This window comes from Corvus kubaryi, unplaced genomic scaffold (genome assembly GCF_017639235.1).
Source record: "Corvus kubaryi isolate FWS band 111438036 unplaced genomic scaffold, C.kubaryi_AGA036_p1.0 137, whole genome shotgun sequence".
Classification (NCBI taxonomy): Eukaryota; Metazoa; Chordata; class Aves; order Passeriformes; family Corvidae; genus Corvus; species Corvus kubaryi.
Window position 1 is genome coordinate 33,462,939 of NW_024580671.1, and position 18,094 is coordinate 33,481,032.

At 37.4% G+C, this 18,094-nt stretch overlaps 1 protein-coding gene across 3 annotated transcripts in view; it reads right to left on the reverse strand.

The window, feature by feature from the left end:
• HGF (hepatocyte growth factor) overlaps window positions 1–18,094 on the reverse strand; it is a 54,841-nt gene that overhangs the window by 25,213 nt on the left and 11,534 nt on the right. For 2 of the 3 annotated variants that reach the window (XM_042018471.1, XM_042018473.1), the window contains exons 2-7: window positions 17,245–17,410; window positions 12,420–12,532; window positions 11,725–11,839; window positions 7,548–7,690; window positions 5,726–5,846; window positions 873–991 (exon numbers count right to left, since the gene is read on the reverse strand). In XM_042018471.1, coding sequence (XP_041874405.1) covers window positions 873–991; window positions 5,726–5,846; window positions 7,548–7,690; window positions 11,725–11,839; window positions 12,420–12,532; window positions 17,245–17,410 — 777 coding nt within the window. The remainder of the gene's footprint in view (window positions 1–872; window positions 992–5,725; window positions 5,847–7,547; window positions 7,691–11,724; window positions 11,840–12,419; window positions 12,533–17,244; window positions 17,411–18,094) is intronic. The other variant, XM_042018472.1, reaches the window with a different exon arrangement.

Here is an 18,094-nt window from a genome sequence, read left to right on the forward strand (position 1 = left end):
GCCCTAGCCCCAGTATTACCATGAAAGTCTAGAAAAATTGCTTTACACAAATTTTCAAGGAATGACCAAGTGTTTTATCTTCCTCATTGTCCCTTTACTTTTCATTTAAGACATCTAATTATCGTTAAAATAGATCTGTCAGAGCTATCACCAAAGTTAAGATGGTCTGGGCTTTGAAGACAGAACATGCTGCAGGAAGTCTAAAATGCTAAACTAAAGCATCTCAAAGTGAGCATCCAATACTGTACACCTTAATGTCACTTTGATTCAATTCCTGTTCTCTAAAGTGTGGTTAACAAATGCCACCATCTTGTAGCTGATGGATGAAAAGAAATTAATTGCCTGTGGAGTGCTTTGATATGGAGTGCTGAATAACACAGAGAGACCCATGAGGAAATTAATAATTCTGTCTTCAGCACAGGAGTGAATAATGTGCAGGACCCAAGGCCTAGAACTGCAAAGCAGTGAAGAGGTGTTGGCAGAGGACACAGAGTAGGGATGGGGTGTGTATGCACCAAATGATATTTGATACTCTCAAATGACAATGCAAATGTCCAGCATGGCCAAACTAACACTGTACATGAGATCTTCATGATTTTTGTTGCCTCGCTTTTTTAGTTCTTGATTTTCCTACATTTTAATGCAATTTACAGTATGTAAGACATACACATATTCCAGTGTTAAGTAACACACAACTCTTCTTTCCTGTCCAGATTAAATATAAAGTGTTTAAAGGAAACCCTCTTTGAAAGCTATGTTTTAAAAGCTAGTGAAGGGCAATGAATGAGCTAGGGGTGGTCCTACACTGCTCGAAATATCTGTGTCCAGATTTTGGAAAGGAAAAGGAAGTAATAAATTTTGCTTGAACTCACCACACGTTTTAATTGCACAGAACTCCCAGGGGGTGTTAGGGTCAAGAGTGTAGCACCATGGTCTCAGCTTGCCATCGGGATTGCGGCAGTAATTATCATCAAAGCCCTTGTCAGGATATCTGTAAACCACAATGAGAAATGTGTCAGGGAAATCTTCCTGGCAACACTGCACAAGGTACTGCCTTTTACAAGGTACTTAAAGGACAGATTTCAGCAGAGGCAAACAAGAAGCGGTTCCTATTAACCTGGGGTCTGATCCTGTAGGATGGATGTGAATACTCTTAATGCTGTTAGAAAGTTAATAACATATCAACACTTTCCAAATATGCAGCAGAATCAGACCTCCACTGAGGGGACTCCCTGCTGTGCTAATGCACAGGGTACCGGATAGGGTAACTCCGCTAATTGCTAAACTCTTGCTCTTGTGTCTGTCAACTGATGACCAGACACTTAAGCCACTCATTTTTTTGAAATAGACCAATTAAATGTGGATTATCTAAATACAGCCTGCCATGCCAGGCTCATTAAGAAAACAGGTTCTCCAGTGCAACAGCCCTCGGTTCAAACTGGAAGCTATTTTGAGTAGCTATTCTAACTAATGATAGATACTAATGATTTGTAATGGAGCTCATTTTTGGTCATGCTCTCATTTCGAGCATTGGGGGAAAGAAGGAGAAAAATAAGGAAATAACTTCCGCTTCACTTTATCTCATTAAGACTAGATACTATTGTGCTATTTAAATGTTTCCACATTCCTGCAACCATCATTGATGATCAGACAGATATCCAAGATAAGTAGGGGGTTTTTGTATAAGTACATGTTACTAACATCTGTAAACTTGAAGGAGATAAATGCATCGGGGTTTTTTTTTTACTAGTGAATACAAATTGTCTTGGCTTTCCAGTTTTATTGAAATATGTTTGCAAAAGAAACAAAAAGTAGATTTGCCCCTGAGGGAAACATGAAAAGTATGTAAGAGAACAATAAAGTTAACTACCTGGGAACCTGAATCCATTTACAACTGCAAGCAGATGTGCTTCACACAAGCAGAGGAAAATATGATTTACAAGTGTCTGCTTTTGCTAGGGTGCTTTTTCTGTGAATTGATCATGCTAATTTTGGCTCATTTGCACCTTGATCTCCCATTTCTTAGGAGAAGTCAGGTTCCTTCAACTATACAAGGGACAAGGATAAAATTTAAGTAGAATTCAAAAAAAACTCCGCCAAAAAGACAACAAAACCACCAAGGAGAAACCTCACCAAACTGAGAATTCAATGGCAGTCAATAATGTGATAATTTTAGATCTAGCAGCAGTACCCTGTTTTCTGCTAGGTATAAGACAAACTGTAAAGGAACAAGTTGTGTCCAAAGATTCCCCAAGGAAATAGTTAATGGGCTAATAATACAGCAGAAAACAAGATGGTTTTGGCCACCCAGTAAGTGCAGTGATGAGCTTTGATGCTGGTGGAACATGTTCCATGTCAAATAGCGTGGAAAGTGCATGTCACCACCCAAGAACCATGGTGAGTCCAGGAATGGAAAAAGTATCTGCAGCCATAGCTCACAAAAAGCATTCAAAACAGCTGGGGATGTAAAGAAGCCATGTTCTAGACTATGAATGTCTGTCTTGGCACTGAATACTCCATCCTTCCTAATGTTACATGGCATGTTCTCACAGTATGTCAAAAATGTGTTATTTACTAACTAAAACCTAGGGAGAGATGTTCTTCTAGGATCAAGCTCTGAGTGTCTTTGGGGGATGAAGTAGTGCCAGTGAGTCATCTTTTCACCTACTAGATCTATTTGTCCTTTTCTAGAGCAAAACCAGCCTTCCCAGTCAATGGTTCTTCCCCCAATATTCACAGAGGCTTCTTCCTTCCTTCATACCCAGCAAGCAACAATTCCTATAAAAAAGGCCAACTAGCACCTTTAAGAAACAAATAATAGCAATAAGATAAACGACAGGGCTTCAAACTGTTCCACACAATTCAACAGTGATGCTGTGCAGAATTCCCTGAGACCTTTTGTTGTGCACACTCCTCCTTCCCCAGTACTTTTGGGCACAGACCCCTTTCTTAGACCCAAGAAAGAGCCTGAGGTTTCAGAGATCTTTCAGAACTCTACATATTTCCTTTTTTCCCCCCTTGAAACATCAGTAGCTGTACTTCACTGCCAAAAATGAAATGAAGCATCAAGATACATATCTGGTGTCAAAATCAAGACTTTACCTCAGTTTCTAGAAAAAAGAAAGGAGAGTATCAGCCAAAGAGATAACATTTACTCTTTTTAAAAAGGCAGATGCTGATCTCCAGCTCTCCTGGAACTAAAATGAAACCTAATATCTAAAACTCTTCACCAAGATTTCTTTTCCCCTTTGTTTTGTTTTAAAAGTCATGTAGGACTGGAAACTTGATTTTCTATAAAGTAAATTTTCATACAAAAGACATAAACCAGGGGACTAATAAAAGGATATCTGCAGTTATTCACCTCCTATGCTACACTTCAACCCTACTTTCCTCCATGTAATAAATATTTTCACAGGATATTTGAGTTTGAGCAGAAAAGGTGAAAAAATTTCCCCCCACATGCTGCTCTATGCCCAACACATTATCCTCAGTGGTCTTCCTTCCATCTTGAGGCATAACTGTGCCCGTGAGGAGTACACAAGAGAAGTGGTGTTTCAGAATATGTCTGCATCCACAAATAGCTAAAAATGAGCCATGCAGGAGCTGTTTGAGGGGATTCCTTCTGCTAGCTTCAATCACATCTAAGCAGACAGTAAACATCTTCAGTAACTGACCTCTGAGGGGACTAAATTCGGAACAAATCACTGAGGTGACAAAAAGGAAAAGTGAGTTGTATTTACCCTAAGCCAAAAGCACTGTCCAGCAGCAGGTAGACTAGAGAATTTGAAAAGATTACCATCTTTATTCCTTTTCTTTGTCATTGCAACTGAGGAAGCCATAAATGCAAATAGGTTTAATTCTATCCAGATAGTCCTTCCTGGTTTCAAAGTTATTTACATTACGCCTGGATGGTGTACTGTAAGTGTCTCTAGAGACTGCTGTGTTTTGATGGGTCATTTGTCCCAGACCTCTTATTTTCAGCTTACACGACTATGGGAAAAAAAAACCAAAAAACCAGACCGGTAAACCAAACCCCATAACATTTTTAAAATCTTGTATAAACAAAGTATTATTGTTACTACCTTTAGTAGTAACAGAGTTAATTAACATCAGTGTATCAGAAATCCACTGGACTACATTACTATTCTGAAAGCCAATACAGATCGGTTCAATCTGGATGGGTTGCTTTTTTAAAAAAAAAATCCCACTTTATTACTGTCTGAAAACTCTCAAGAAGATGTTCTCTGAAGGAATTATTTCAAAGAGGAAGATGATTGTTCGTAAGACTGTGGTTAGTCTGAAAAGTTATTTTGCAAACAATCAGAAATTAATGGAAAAAAAGACATTTCCTCCTGACAGTAAAATTATTATTCTTTGTACCCAGGAGTTCTATAAATGTTTCACTCCCAAGGAACAAAACTGTTTCTGTGCCTTATTCTAGAATGCACAGTAAGTGCATGGCAAGACTCAGAAACAGATTATCTTCCATCCCACTCTGCTAACACAAAATATTTATTGTGGCAGAACAATGGGATAGCCTGCTATTATTCATGAAGTAGATCATCCAAGCCAAGGAAAAAAAAGACTATACCACATAAACTCCAAAACTGCAGATCCTCAATATTTTGCTGAATAATCAGGCTTTCTAAAATCTACCAGTACCCATATTTCTTAGAATAAAAATAATGCTTTATTTAGTGAAACACTTTAACACATAAAAAGATAACTTCAGTGGAAGGTCTTAATCATTCTGGTTTTGTTGATTCTTGCATTCTTCGTCTGGCAGTTTAAGTTTATTCAAAACAATATATAAATGGAGTTAAGCCAAAATCCAGAATAAAACTAAAATGAAACTGTAGTCTGGTTTGAGATGAACAGAGACCCCCTCCTGTGTGGCCTAACCCCTGCACACCCCCTCCCTCCCACAATACTTTCAGAAGTGTGTATTATGGATGACCCTTTGTAGTTGGGTGAATTTGGCCCTCTAGGACAAACCCTAACAGGGATGAAATCTGCTTGCTGTTTCTGACTCAACTTTTGGCACTGTGAATCTGTGCCTAAATCAAAAAAAAAGAACAGAAACAAAAAAGTCTAAGAAAGAAATCCATGTCCATAAAGTGTTAAACAGAATGATTAAATCCTTTCCCAGGGTGAAAAAACAGATGTATGGGCAAACATTTTGGTGAAACAAATTGGATATTTAAATGTGACTATAATGGAAGATCACCTACAGCTTTAAAGCTATTCAATATTGCAAAAAGGAGAATATTGTTACTTGACAATATTGGAAGTTTATATTCATTAACTGTGTTAAGAAAACTAACAAAAATTTATGACTTTAAATCATTATTTACTATATGATTAAGGTATTTAAGCTGAATGCAGCTGCATATCTATATATAGAGAAATATTCCGAGGTTATTTACTTACTGTCAATGAAGCTACAGAGAAAGTTTTGGTCAATGAAAGTATTAGGTGCACATCACTACACTAATCAGGCATGGGATGTAATCAGAACTGCACAAAACAGCCTCTACTCCCTGTCCTGCACCTCCATCGTGGCAGTAGCCAGCCTACACCATGGGCCAGGAACCCAAGCACCTAAAACTGGTGAACTCCATAAATTTCAGTTGACCTAATGCTAGTTTTGCTCAACTGGTTCCAGAATGTGTGTAATTTTCAAATTATGACCACATGGTCATGCTTGGGGAGGAGGAGAGGTTACCTCTCTGGACGAAATTTGTGCTTGTGTGGTCTCTGAAGATCCCAGCGCTGACACTCCTTGCCTGTCTCGGTGTGATCCATTGGCCCTCTATAACTCTCTCCATTGCAGGTCATGCATTCAACTAGGGAAAAAAAAAATAGACACTAGTCATTTATTACACTGATAACTTATACCACAAAAAAACCCCAACGAAAAACCCCAACATGTCCCTGCTCTTATATATTGAAACCAACCTAAAGAGGTATTAAAAAATTGTATCTTTCTGTTGGGTTGGTATGTGTAATGCCCTTTGGAATATGATCGTATCTGTTAGAGATAATCCAGATGCTTAAATTGTATATCACTTTATAGGACACTTACAGTTTTGAAGCAGGTAGGGATGAGCTAGTAGAGGCATTCATGTTCCTATCAGATTTTTACTAATCTTACTTATGGTTAGTAAGAGAGATACATATAGCTAAGGAAGAAGTATTTTTTAAAGGTGGTATAATCTAATTAAGCACCATTTATTATTTTAAATCACTAAGTCAGTATAACTACAGGACAAGTTGAAGTGCAGAATAATGGCTAAATCCCAATTTTAGTGCAGTGCAATATGTCTGTTTTAATACTCAGCACTTTCAGCTACAAATGATACTGTATTTTTTTGCTAACAATGATTTTTGGCAGCTTAAGCTAAGATACATTTTCAGTCTGGGTTTAGGATAGTAGGTAGGGTGCGTGGAGGGAGAGTAGGCAAAAGTTACCAAAGGAATTTGAAAGCATTGTTGAAAAAAATTTAGAATGAGAGCTCTGAAAATATAAAATAAATTCACCATAATTAACTGTAGACAAACTTCTCAAGTACTCTCTAATTAGAGTAATTGTAAGGAAGGATCATTTAGAAAATATTATTTTATGGAATTACAAATATCACTAAACTTCAGCTACCGAAGTTCTCATCCTGAAATGAGCTCCAGGTCTTATCCCATTTGAAACTCACATAAATTTATCTTTAAATGAGGTGTTTTAACAAATTCTCAAGCTCTTTTTAAATTATTCTCTTCCTCCTTCTTTTCCTCTCTCCCTCCTTGCCTCCCTCCCTGCCTCCCTCCCTCCCTCCCTCCCTATCTTCTTCCTTTCCTAACGGCAGCATAACTATTGCATGTGACACATTAGCAGGAAAATTAAAGGCATCCTATCTTGAAGATTTAAATAGGTTGGTTGACTGGAACTGAATTGGCTGATTAGCAAGATACAAGATCTTAGTTTGGAGGTTAACAGAACTTAAAAGTCAAAAAATGCAATGGTACATATAAAGCGTCTTTCAAACTCTGTGACTTGAAAGTCAAATGGGGTTGGATTTGTAAAGGGTTATACTTATTTACAGTATTTATTCAAAACACAAAATGCATGCTTATCTTAAGCTTTCGTCTTGTAATCCAGTATCTATATTTTCATCAAAAAGAAAATGAAAAGCTGATTTTACTATGGAATGGCACTAGGTGATTTTATCACATAGTAATACTGAAATTGTTAATGGATTCAGTATAGGCTAGACAAGACAAAACAAAGGGTCACATTTGTGTGATCAGCACAACTTCATTGTTCAAGCTCCTCCATAACCTGAAAAAAGCTGCTGAGCCTGAAACCTTCCAGAACACTGGAACATAACAAGATCTCCTCTTCCTCTAACAACTTCTTTTCTTGCTGTATGAGTTACTCTCGCTGAGAAATCAACTACTCTTTCTTTAAAGGCCATGAGCAAGTGACTACTGGAAGTTCTGTGCAGCTGCTGTCAGCAGAGCAAAGGCAGCTTCCTGCAGAAGCTGTGCTGGGTTACCTTCTGAGCAGAGGGGGATGTCACAGACTTCATGGCGTGTCTCTGGACTGGTGGTGAAACACCAAGGGCCTCCCTCTTCCCCTCGAGGGTTTCGACAGTAGTTTTCCCTCAGGTCTTTTCCCCGATAGCTCGAAGGCAAAAAGCTAGTTTTAAAATGACAATCATTACAGTATAAGAGCATGCAAACTTTGGGGTTAATCATACTACTTTTACAAATAGTTAGAAACAATCACATTTCTGCTTCCTTCTCCCTCCACCCTGCCTAAGCAAATGCACACGCCCAAATATCTGTCCGTACACAAATACACATCTTCAGTTGGGATTACTCAACCTAAATGGCCAAAATCTGGGACAATTTGTCTAGCCCATAGCGTGCTCTAGAGAGTTTTACTCCCATCCCTCAGCTGTCCAGAACCAACTATCTATGGCAGAGCCAGAGGCAGTCACACACTCCCTGCCAGCTTGCACTGTATTCTCCCACAGGAGCTCTGGGTGCATAGGGGTTCATTGGATCTGTAGCCATGTGAGGTCTGTCTTTCCTGTGCATGTTGGCACATACAACAGGTCCATCTGGGCTCAGAGTGCAGCTACCATGTGAAACCCACAAGCAGAGAAACCTCTCTGCATCCTTTGCCAGGCAGCAGCAAGAACTGATCATCAGGAGCATGTGAGCGTGACCGAGTGTGTACTACACCTCGCTGAGAGGCTTTCAGTGCCTGAAACCATGGACTGCTTTGCATTTCAGCACAAGAAATTTCCCCAAGTGCCATTTTAGCTGTGTTGCTTCATGTTCTGCCAGAAGCCCCACTATTGCCACCTTAGGGTCTGCTACTTACAGACCCCCTCATAATTGCATTGTATATGTTCAGACATTTAACAGCACTCCAGATGACTTAAAATGTCCAGGGTCAAGGTGCTGTCTTCTCAGGTATCAGTAAAAGTATGTGCTTAACTCTAGAGAAATCATCACATGCACACCAACATATAGAGACATATAAATATCTACACATAAAAATAATGTTAGCTTATTTCCCCCACAAAATAAGGAACAGCTAACCCCATAGTAAGGAACCCAACCCCAGAGCTGGTCTGTTCAATGCCACTTCAACAGCTCATGACCACATTCAGGCTGCACATTGCAGACAAATCCAGCGGCATTTCGCTGCCTGTTACATTAAACAGCAGCTAAATCTCTGTAGTTACAAAACACCTTAGATTCAGAGATCTGTCCATGAAGGTTTTTTTGTTAATTGAAATACTGGGCTAACTACATAGGAGATCACATAAAACTTGTAACTGAACTTAATTAATTTATTTCATTTTTGAGATTTATACTATTTGTTCAATTTTTTTGAAACAATATATAAGCTGTGGTGGAAATATCACAAATAATGCACCTTTTATTCTGAAAATACCTAATATTTTATTTTGAGTGTTTTGAGACAAACAAGAAAAAATTTTGACATGTAACATTTTATTCAAGTTTTATTCCCATTAATGAAATACTTGAACTAACTGAAGTGAAAAATACCTCTGTTAATCACATTGTGGTTCTAGTCAGTGCAATGTGGAAGCATTACATAAAAGCATTTTTTTTTATTTTCAGTGCTTGAAGAGATTAATTTTTATGTCATTCCTGCTGCCTATAAAATTGTTGCTTCTGTTTTTCCTCTATAGTCTTATAATGTAAGTATCTTAAACTTTTTTTTAATTAAAGGGCCCCAGGAAAACATTTCTGATGGGACATTCCAACCTGCAGATGTGTGAAAATTGTATGTCAGTGCATATTAGAATATTTCATTTACTTTTCTGCTCATTAGAAAATATAGTGAAAAGGCATCTCAAATTACATCAGATATGCTGTAAGAACGTTAAAAAAAGAAAAAGTCTAAATGAGTAGCACTGGGAACACAAGATGGGTCAGATATACAAATGGCTTCAACAGGTACTGAAGCAACATTCTTGAGAGAGGAAAAGATGAATTGCAGTAAAGACTTACCCAGAAATGGAAGACAGGGCCACTCCTAAAATTGATGATTTAGTTCATCTACATTACGTAAGGAAAAAAAGAAAAAAAAGCCAAAAACTGAAGCCAGTAAGAGTAATGGTAAAAACAGATTCAACCACACAAAAGCCATGGAAATTATCCAAAAGCCTGTTAAGTACTGGTCTACTCTTTGACCATTTCTCTTTGAGCCATTTTACATGGGATTTATCAATTTAAAACTCTCTGAGAGTCTTAAAATCTGTACTAGTATGTAGATGACAATAATAGAAAGCCAGGTTTTGCTGGGAGTCTCAGTGTTCTAATGGAATACAAATAAATAAAAATATGACTTGCTAGACTGAAGCAGAAGTTTAAAGTTTTAAGTTATTTCAATTCTTTCTAGAAATATAATTTTAAAATCATTAAAATATGTTTCTCCCTTAAATATGAGAAAAGGATTTATTTTCCAATGGCACTTTGTGATAATCAGACGTTGAGAAAAACTCTTTTTGTACTAATAAGTTCCAAACACACCACTACTGTCTGCTTCTTCCCATCTCCCTCATGTCTCTGATGATGAAATCATATTTTCTGATGTTGAAAAACAAAATTAGCATGCAGCCATCTCATTTATCCGGTGACCTTTTAAAAATTAAACTTATTGCACAAGGCAGGAGAAGAGTCATTCTCATAAAATTCATCGTAGAAGAGTGGCTGTCCAAATGTATTGGATAAAACTGTGTGTGTGATAAAACTGTGTATGTTATATATTAAAATGCAATTTAGTGATAATGTGTGCTATCCAGACACTTTCCTTTCTCTAATTAAATAAAGTCACATGTATATTATGTAGAATAAATGCTCATTTTTGCTTAGGTTGTAATGAATTAGAATTCTTTCACTTCTGAAAGACAAAGGTATATACTTCAAGGTGTTGAGTCTCAATAAGTCATTGCTTTGGGGTCTGGTGGCACTTATGGTATGCTCCCAGTTAAGAACAGGTTTGGTCCCAAACAGAAAAGCAGACACTGCTGTCTATACTGTAAGAGTCAAGTCCAGTAAGTCCAAGCCTGAGGCTCAGCTTTGTAACACATCATAAGAGGACAGAACTCAAGTATCCTTTGCCTTTTAATGTTGTTCCAAGATATCCTCTTGCACACTGGATTGATTTGGTCAGAACAGGACTGAGCAGTGCACAGCCCAGTTCCTCACTAGAGATCTCCAGTTTGGCTCCTCCTAAACAAATTGCTGACACTGGGAGCCCTGAGCAAAAGGCAGCAATGTGGATAGCAAGCTTAGGGTGAGAGGACACTTTGGGTTTGTGTCTTAAGGTTTTATTATCTACATGGCTAAAGCCAGTACAAAAACATTGAAAGAGAAGTGGTTAAAGAGTAGACCAGTTCTTCATAGTCCTTTTACTAGTTTCTGGGAACGTTTGTTGGAGATGTATCTGTTTTTACCATTACTCTTACTAGCTTCAGACTTTCTTCTCTTTTTCCTTAGCCAATAGAGTTCAACTAGATTTACCCTCAAGGTGTAGGTTTGGCCTCAGTTTCTCACTGTACCAGGTCCTAACTTGAGAAGTTAAGTCCTGTACATGCTCCCTCAGTCTTTAGTTATTGCTTGTGTGATCTGATGGGAAGGATTTCAATAGTCACTTCAGTTTTTCCATGGATTTGTTGCCTGGCCTAAGTGCTCCATAGAGTTTAACATATTCTACAAATAATAGAGAAATGACAGTAACTATGCAAAATATGCTAACGATATTATATACTAAGCAAATAGGTGGTCTAATATCTCCTGCTTCCTAATAATGTGGTTTTCCAAATTGCTCACTCCTTGGGAGTCAATTAGAAAACAGTGATACACTTCCAGACCCTGGGCTGAAACAATGCACATGTTTTGTTTCTGCCAGTAGCTAAAAGATCAAAAGGATATAAACATCTAAAAAAAAACCCAACGCAGGAAAGGAAGGGATACAGACACACAGGCGGGCATTAGGAGAGACCTCTTTGGAGAAAGTCCAAGAAGATAAGGATTTTCTGGGATCTGGAGAATGGCATCTCTTGGAGAAAGGCAAGAATATACCTAAGAGATGTTGTTGTCTAAGGTTAGTTTTCCCATAAATTCTTATACTTTATGGAAGCTGTCTGGGCACTATTCCCATTGTCTCTGCTCCTGAACTCTTACCTGTGCTCATGGGGGATCATTGAATTCCAGGCCTGACACTGGATACCACTTTTGGTAACAGATATTGTTCCCTTATAGTCTGCTCCTTTTCCAATGATACAATTTCTGACATAGTCTATTGAAATAGAAGAAAATTATGGATTTGGTTAATGTATGAAAAATTAAAGCTCATAATTAATTTTCAAATAAAAATAATATCATTTATTAGCCCTTAATTATTCAAAATATGGTTTAATTATTGACATACATGACTGTCTTTCTTTTTTTCTCCCCAAATATTGATCACCATCTGACCCCCAAAAAATCCTGAAAATGTTTCCAGTGTATCTGACTGAACAAAACTCCATGTCTGAGGACTTAAGTATCGTACTATTAATGCGGTAAATAGGAGCAATATTAAATAATAAATGGTAACTCGTACAACTGAGCTGCTCAGTACTAAACTGAAATACAAAATTCAAACTAGTATGTATGATGGTAGGCAAATATGTAGATTGGAAAACTGACCAAGTATGTAAATTTGCATGACAGCAAACTCAGGATACGTATAAATAAAACTGTAGGATGCAGTTTTCAAAACGCATAAAAGCATCCATGCCTGGGATGCTCCTACAGCCAAAAAATCACTGACTGACCTCAGGGCTTTTTTTCCCCTCCATAGCTGGAAAAACAAAATCAGTAAATAAATCAGTTACCCTTCTTTTCATACAGATCAAACGCATGGTCTTGCTTCTTTCTCACACCATTTGTCAAGCTGTTGAAGGATAACCAATGGCACCGTTTTGTAACTCTGTCATAAGCAAAGGCCCTGCAAAGAAAATCTGGATGAGAAAAAAATCTCTGTGTGGTTTGTAATAATGACACATGGCCTGCCAAGGAGCATGCAATGACATCAGATTTATTTTTACTGGGAAAGTCAGAGAAACAGTCCAAATTACTATTTAAACCCACAACTGTGCTGACAAGAGCAAAGAAAAAAAGAAATTAAATTGATGTGGTCATTACATTAAATACCAGTTTGGTTGTTCACACTAATCTAAGAGTTCCCTTGTCATTAAAGATCTTTATTTTAAAACTTAGATAAATGTGACTGAGACAGCATTTGTGTCCTCAGTTATGCTGCTTTCTGGGAAAAAAACACAAAGACTAGAACATCTTTGCTATGTTTACAATATGCCTCTGAAATAGTTGAGTATCTCACATTGATAGTTTGAGGAAAATTCAAGCACAAGGAATCTGTTTCTTGCCTAGAAAAACAGAGCTGTTTGAAAACAAGATTATTCTTATTTTTATGAATAAACTAAACTGTGATAGTGTACCTAGAGTTTGTCCTTGCTTGGTTTTGTCTTCTTTTTTTTCCTCTTATTTTTAACTGCTTTCTAGGAGTGAGTATAATGCATTGTACTGAATTGACTGGATATGGGGGAGGGCAAGAAAGACAAACAGAAATCCAAAGAGTAAAACCACTTTCTTTCAATACTTGAAATGAAAAATGCAGACCTTTTTCACCAAAATAGTTTTGGAAGGGTAGTTTCTAAGTATAGGGAAAATCTGTTTAAGGATTTGAAAAGCACAGTTGACCGCCTTGGAAGGGGGCAACAGTTACTCCAACAAGGAAATTTTTAAAAAAAGAAGAAAAAAACTCCACAGGTGTTTTTTCCTTAATTTTTTCATTTGAATCAAATAACAGATCACTTATTTCCTCTAGCCTACCACAAAATCTACATTTCTGTCACTCATCCCATGCCTCCTGAGATATTTTATTCTGATCTGAGAAGGCATTTTAACACTACTTGATAATACCCAAAAGACACAGATTTCTTACACTTCATCCATACTTTGGCTGTGCCATATTCCTCGGCACTGCATCCCTCAACAAAAAGCTCCTTGATCTTCATTTATTTTGCCATACAAGCTTTCCATGTGAGATCTTGCTGGCTTCAGTTAAAAATACTACAAGATCCTATCCAATCTCCTAAGTCTTCTCTTTCAAACATCATCTTCATTATCGTTTCCATCACCAAACAGATTTTTCATCCAACTGCTCTCTCTACTCTGTTGACTCCGAATGTTTCCAACCTGTTAACCTTCATCCCTCTACCCTTGTGCAGCCTTCTGTTCTCTTCTGGCTGATTCTCAAATTTGAGCATATCCAAGTGCTAACTCCATCTAACTCCATCTTCACAAAAATATCCTTGACCTTTCCTGCCTTTCCAATTACATTCTCGTTTCCGCTCCTCCCTCCTAAAGTGGGAATGCAGAATGCACTGTTTACAAACAATTCTTTCAGTTTTTGCCTTTCAGTTGCCTTTTGGTTTCTTTCCAGTTTGGCTTCAACCACTTCTGCACATAAAAGTTTCTAACAATCTTTTCTTGGACCCAAATCTGAAGGGTTTTTGTACTTCCAAAGTCAACATGTTCGAGCAAATTCTTGGACTTTCTTCTACTGATACTGCCGATCACAACAATATTTTTGTTTCTCTTGTTACTGAGATAGTCTGTAGATTTTCTTATCAAGTACTGAAATTCTGTTGTCTATACTGAAATCCCTTCCTGTGTAAATACAGACACCGAGCAGATAACAGAGGATAAGACAGTGACAACTTTGCAGCTGAGGAAGGGACATACCTGCAAAAGTCACCTGCATAGCCAATAAAATAGTAACTATATTACCTTTTTCTCATCCATAGGAATTGTAGTGGGAAAAACTGCAAGGATGACTGTAGGAAAACAGTGGGAGTAATGGACTGAAAGGGTGGTGAAACAAAGGAATAGAACAGCTTAGCAGCAGCAGCAGCAGCTTGGTAAAACTGATAGGGAAGGCAGAAAAAGATGAACAAAGATTTATGAATTCAAAAACACAGCGTAAGTGAATTTAAGGAGTTTTTTGATGGAGGATTTTAGGAATAATGTTATGAAAAAGAAACAAGTCTAGATAAGAATCTTGTAACTCAGCTGGAAATAAACAAGATCTGTGCAAGCATGACAGCAAGGGAATAGAGGAAACATCTGTTCTGAAAAGTGACATACATTAGCTTCAACAAAAAAGTGTCAGAGTTAAAACCAGAGTTAAAGCAAGGATTAATGATTAAACAGTAAAATAACTCAAAATTTACTTGCAGGTGATACAGAAACTTATAATAAAGAAAGTTGTCTGAATTTTTTTTCCTCCCAGAAAATAAGGAGTGCCTGAACCTTTACAAGCCTATAGTGTCTGAAATCTGCTACTTTACCACTTGCTGGCAAAAAAGAAACCTAACCCTGCTCCTACTTGTGTACCTCACAGAGCACAGACCCAGATGTTGCTCCCAGTGCTATTGTCAGAATTATGTTACAAAGTAATTCCATTTTTAATTCTTACATAAAGTTTGCATCCAGAAAATAAAACATTGGTGCTGTGACCCAAGTGATGGAGAACTGCTGCATGGATATGGAGTATGAGGATCAAGCCATGAAAATGTCAATAAACATAGGAAATTTCATGTCTCATATTTTAAGCATTTAAAATGTCATTTTGTGTTGCTTCTTATTTTAGAATGCACCCACAGCAGGCAGGAAGCTAATTGATTTTCATTTAAGTTGGCAACAAATTTCACCTTGTAGAACCAACCATGTGCTGGTATGAAGTTAAAGACTGGGATCCTAGGAATAAAAGGGAAACATTAGTAATCACTGGATCCTTTAAAAGGGAACACATGTAAAATGTGTGTTTACAGTAGCATCAAAGAACCGTTCACACTACAACAAGACTCATATGGGGCCAAAAGTGAAACCACAAGAATGTTCTGAGATCCCAGAAAAGAAAATCTCATGTGCTCTGCTGCATAGTGGTAGCACAAGCAAGACATGATCACCTAGACCTCTACTGCTAAAGCAGGTTTTTAGCACCATCCATGCTAAAAGACTGCCGGGGAAAAAAGGAATTCAGAGAGCAAGTAATCAGATTTGCAATCCTTTTCCATATTCAGTGCAAAGTAATTGCACGACAGATTGTCATTCTGTTATCTGTAAGCAGGACTTTTTCATGCTGTGTTCTCAAAGTCCCTCATGGCTCCTCTGTGTTGTATTGACTCATTAAGGGAGAATTTGCTCCTTAAGATATCCATCAGACACTGTATCACTTAACAAATGAAAAAAAATTCTACAAAACATGAGAACACTTGAAAAATTCAGAGAGATTCTATATTAATTTTATTATAAAATGGCTTTGACAGGTATATTAACTTGCTTTTTATTTTCAGAACACAAAAGATAGCATCCAGAGGAACTACAAATAGCTTTAGAAAGTTTTCCTAATCTGATGCCAGAATACAGAATTGTTGTTTGCTTGGCATTATTCAGAATTTATTTTACACTGTGATACTTAATTTTGCAATACTCCTTGTTGCTGCTCATCAGAACTCAAGGATGTCTTGCTGTATTGAATACAACCTGATCCTCTTGGCAATGACATCAACGGAAGTTCTGCCAACAGGGAAAGGAGTGGCTTTGTACCATGTGAAAAATATTAGTGCCTGGAAAATATTTTCTGTCTGAAAGAAGTTAACTCTGCTCATTGTTTACACATATCAATAGTCAGAGCACAGAATGATATGAATGAGATCTTGCAACAATGGAATTAAAGGCTTACAGAAGAATTAAATCACAGTTGAGAACCTTCTCTGCCAAAGAAGAACTTTTGTTGTCACATTTGGTCTAGTCCATTTGCACCAACTGTCAAAACTTTTTTATCTTCCAAGTTCAGGCTCACATTTAGCCCAGTACTCACCAGTACAGAAGTCATCCACTCTCTCCAAGATTCTTCTGCATTCATGGCCTTTCATTGATTTCTAATGGTCTAGACTAAGAGAGGCCAGGGGGATCATATAAGTCTCATACATCAGAAAAATAATAGTGATTTGTTTCAAAAAATAGTAGAGAATATGTACAAGGCAGACAAGCAATCAGCTGCATGATGTGTTTCTAAGAGACAGCAGATGCTGAAGGATAGCTATCCACAGCCCAGGTTTGATTCCGTTGTATTGGATTCTCAGCACTTGCCAGTGACCTTCAGCAGGGCATGTATCTGTGCTCCATGTGTGAGGTTCTCATTGATTTCAGCGGGAGTAATGTGCAAGGAATGAAGACAGAATATGGTCTGAAGTGGTGCTGAAATACTGCAGCTGTGATGTGTGACAATAACCATTTTATAAGAGACATAAAAATCTCAGAAATGTTCACCGAACGCTACATTGTGGCCCAAGTCATCCACATCTTAACATGAGTACATTTTTTCAGCTATGTTATGGAAAAGATTACAGACTGGGCAAGCTAAGAAGACACACAACTCAGACAAAGCCTCAGAAAAGACTGACACTCTCTGGACAGGTAGAGCAAGATCCCTGAAATCAAAAATCACAATCTTTATTTTTTTCTCGATACAAGCTACCACTGATGACAATTACAGAGAGACCTTTGGTCAAAGGCTGCTATACAGGTTTCCTTAGGGAAAAAAATAAACAAAACAGATATATAACTTACTTGCAAGGGAATGAAAGGCCCTTGTTCCTGCTGCATCTCTTTGCGCATTGCTCTGTGGTATTTAACAGCTTAGTTTTTACTTCCAGTGTTTTGTTTACTTTAATGAGCATCAACTCTCCTGTTTTTTTGAAGTCATGAAGAGGATTTCTCTTTTTCCCTTTACCCTCTAAAAAAAAAGAAGCAAAGAACAAAAAACAAACAAGAATAAAACATTGTAAAGAAGAGTGCAGAGATTAAAGATGGCATTAGATATGGATAACATTTCACAGGAATTATATCATCTTCAGTATCTAAAGCTTAGAGAATCTCACAAAAATATGATATAAGTATATACTGCAGAAGAATTGATTATTTTAGATTGTGATTTCCATTTTTGAATCCAAAATAGTAGGAATTATAGCAAAACCAGTTTCAAATAGACTTGCATAAAAGGGTAACAGGAAAGTTTCTCACCCTTCGTAAATTTTATTCAGAATCTCCAAAATATGCCTGATAATTATCTGAGATCTTGTAAATATTTCCATGGAAAACTCAAGTGAAAAAGAGTACCACTTGCAGAATGCAAAAAAAACTTCGTTTTTAAAACGATAAACTCATGGCAAGTTGTGAAAAGAAGTGGACTCCAGAAGTGACACAAAATTATCATTTGTCCTCTTGCTGCTCCAATTAAGTCTCAGTGTGAGTGCTGTGTCCAGTTTAAATGTGACTGTACTAGAAATGTTAACTCACAGAAAAGATTATGAGGTCGAACAGAGGCCATAGCACCGAAACAGTCTGCAGTTTTCTGCAAAGTTTTCTGCTCAAATGAACACATTGATCTGGTTTCCGTTCCCTATTGAAAAGCCCAGAA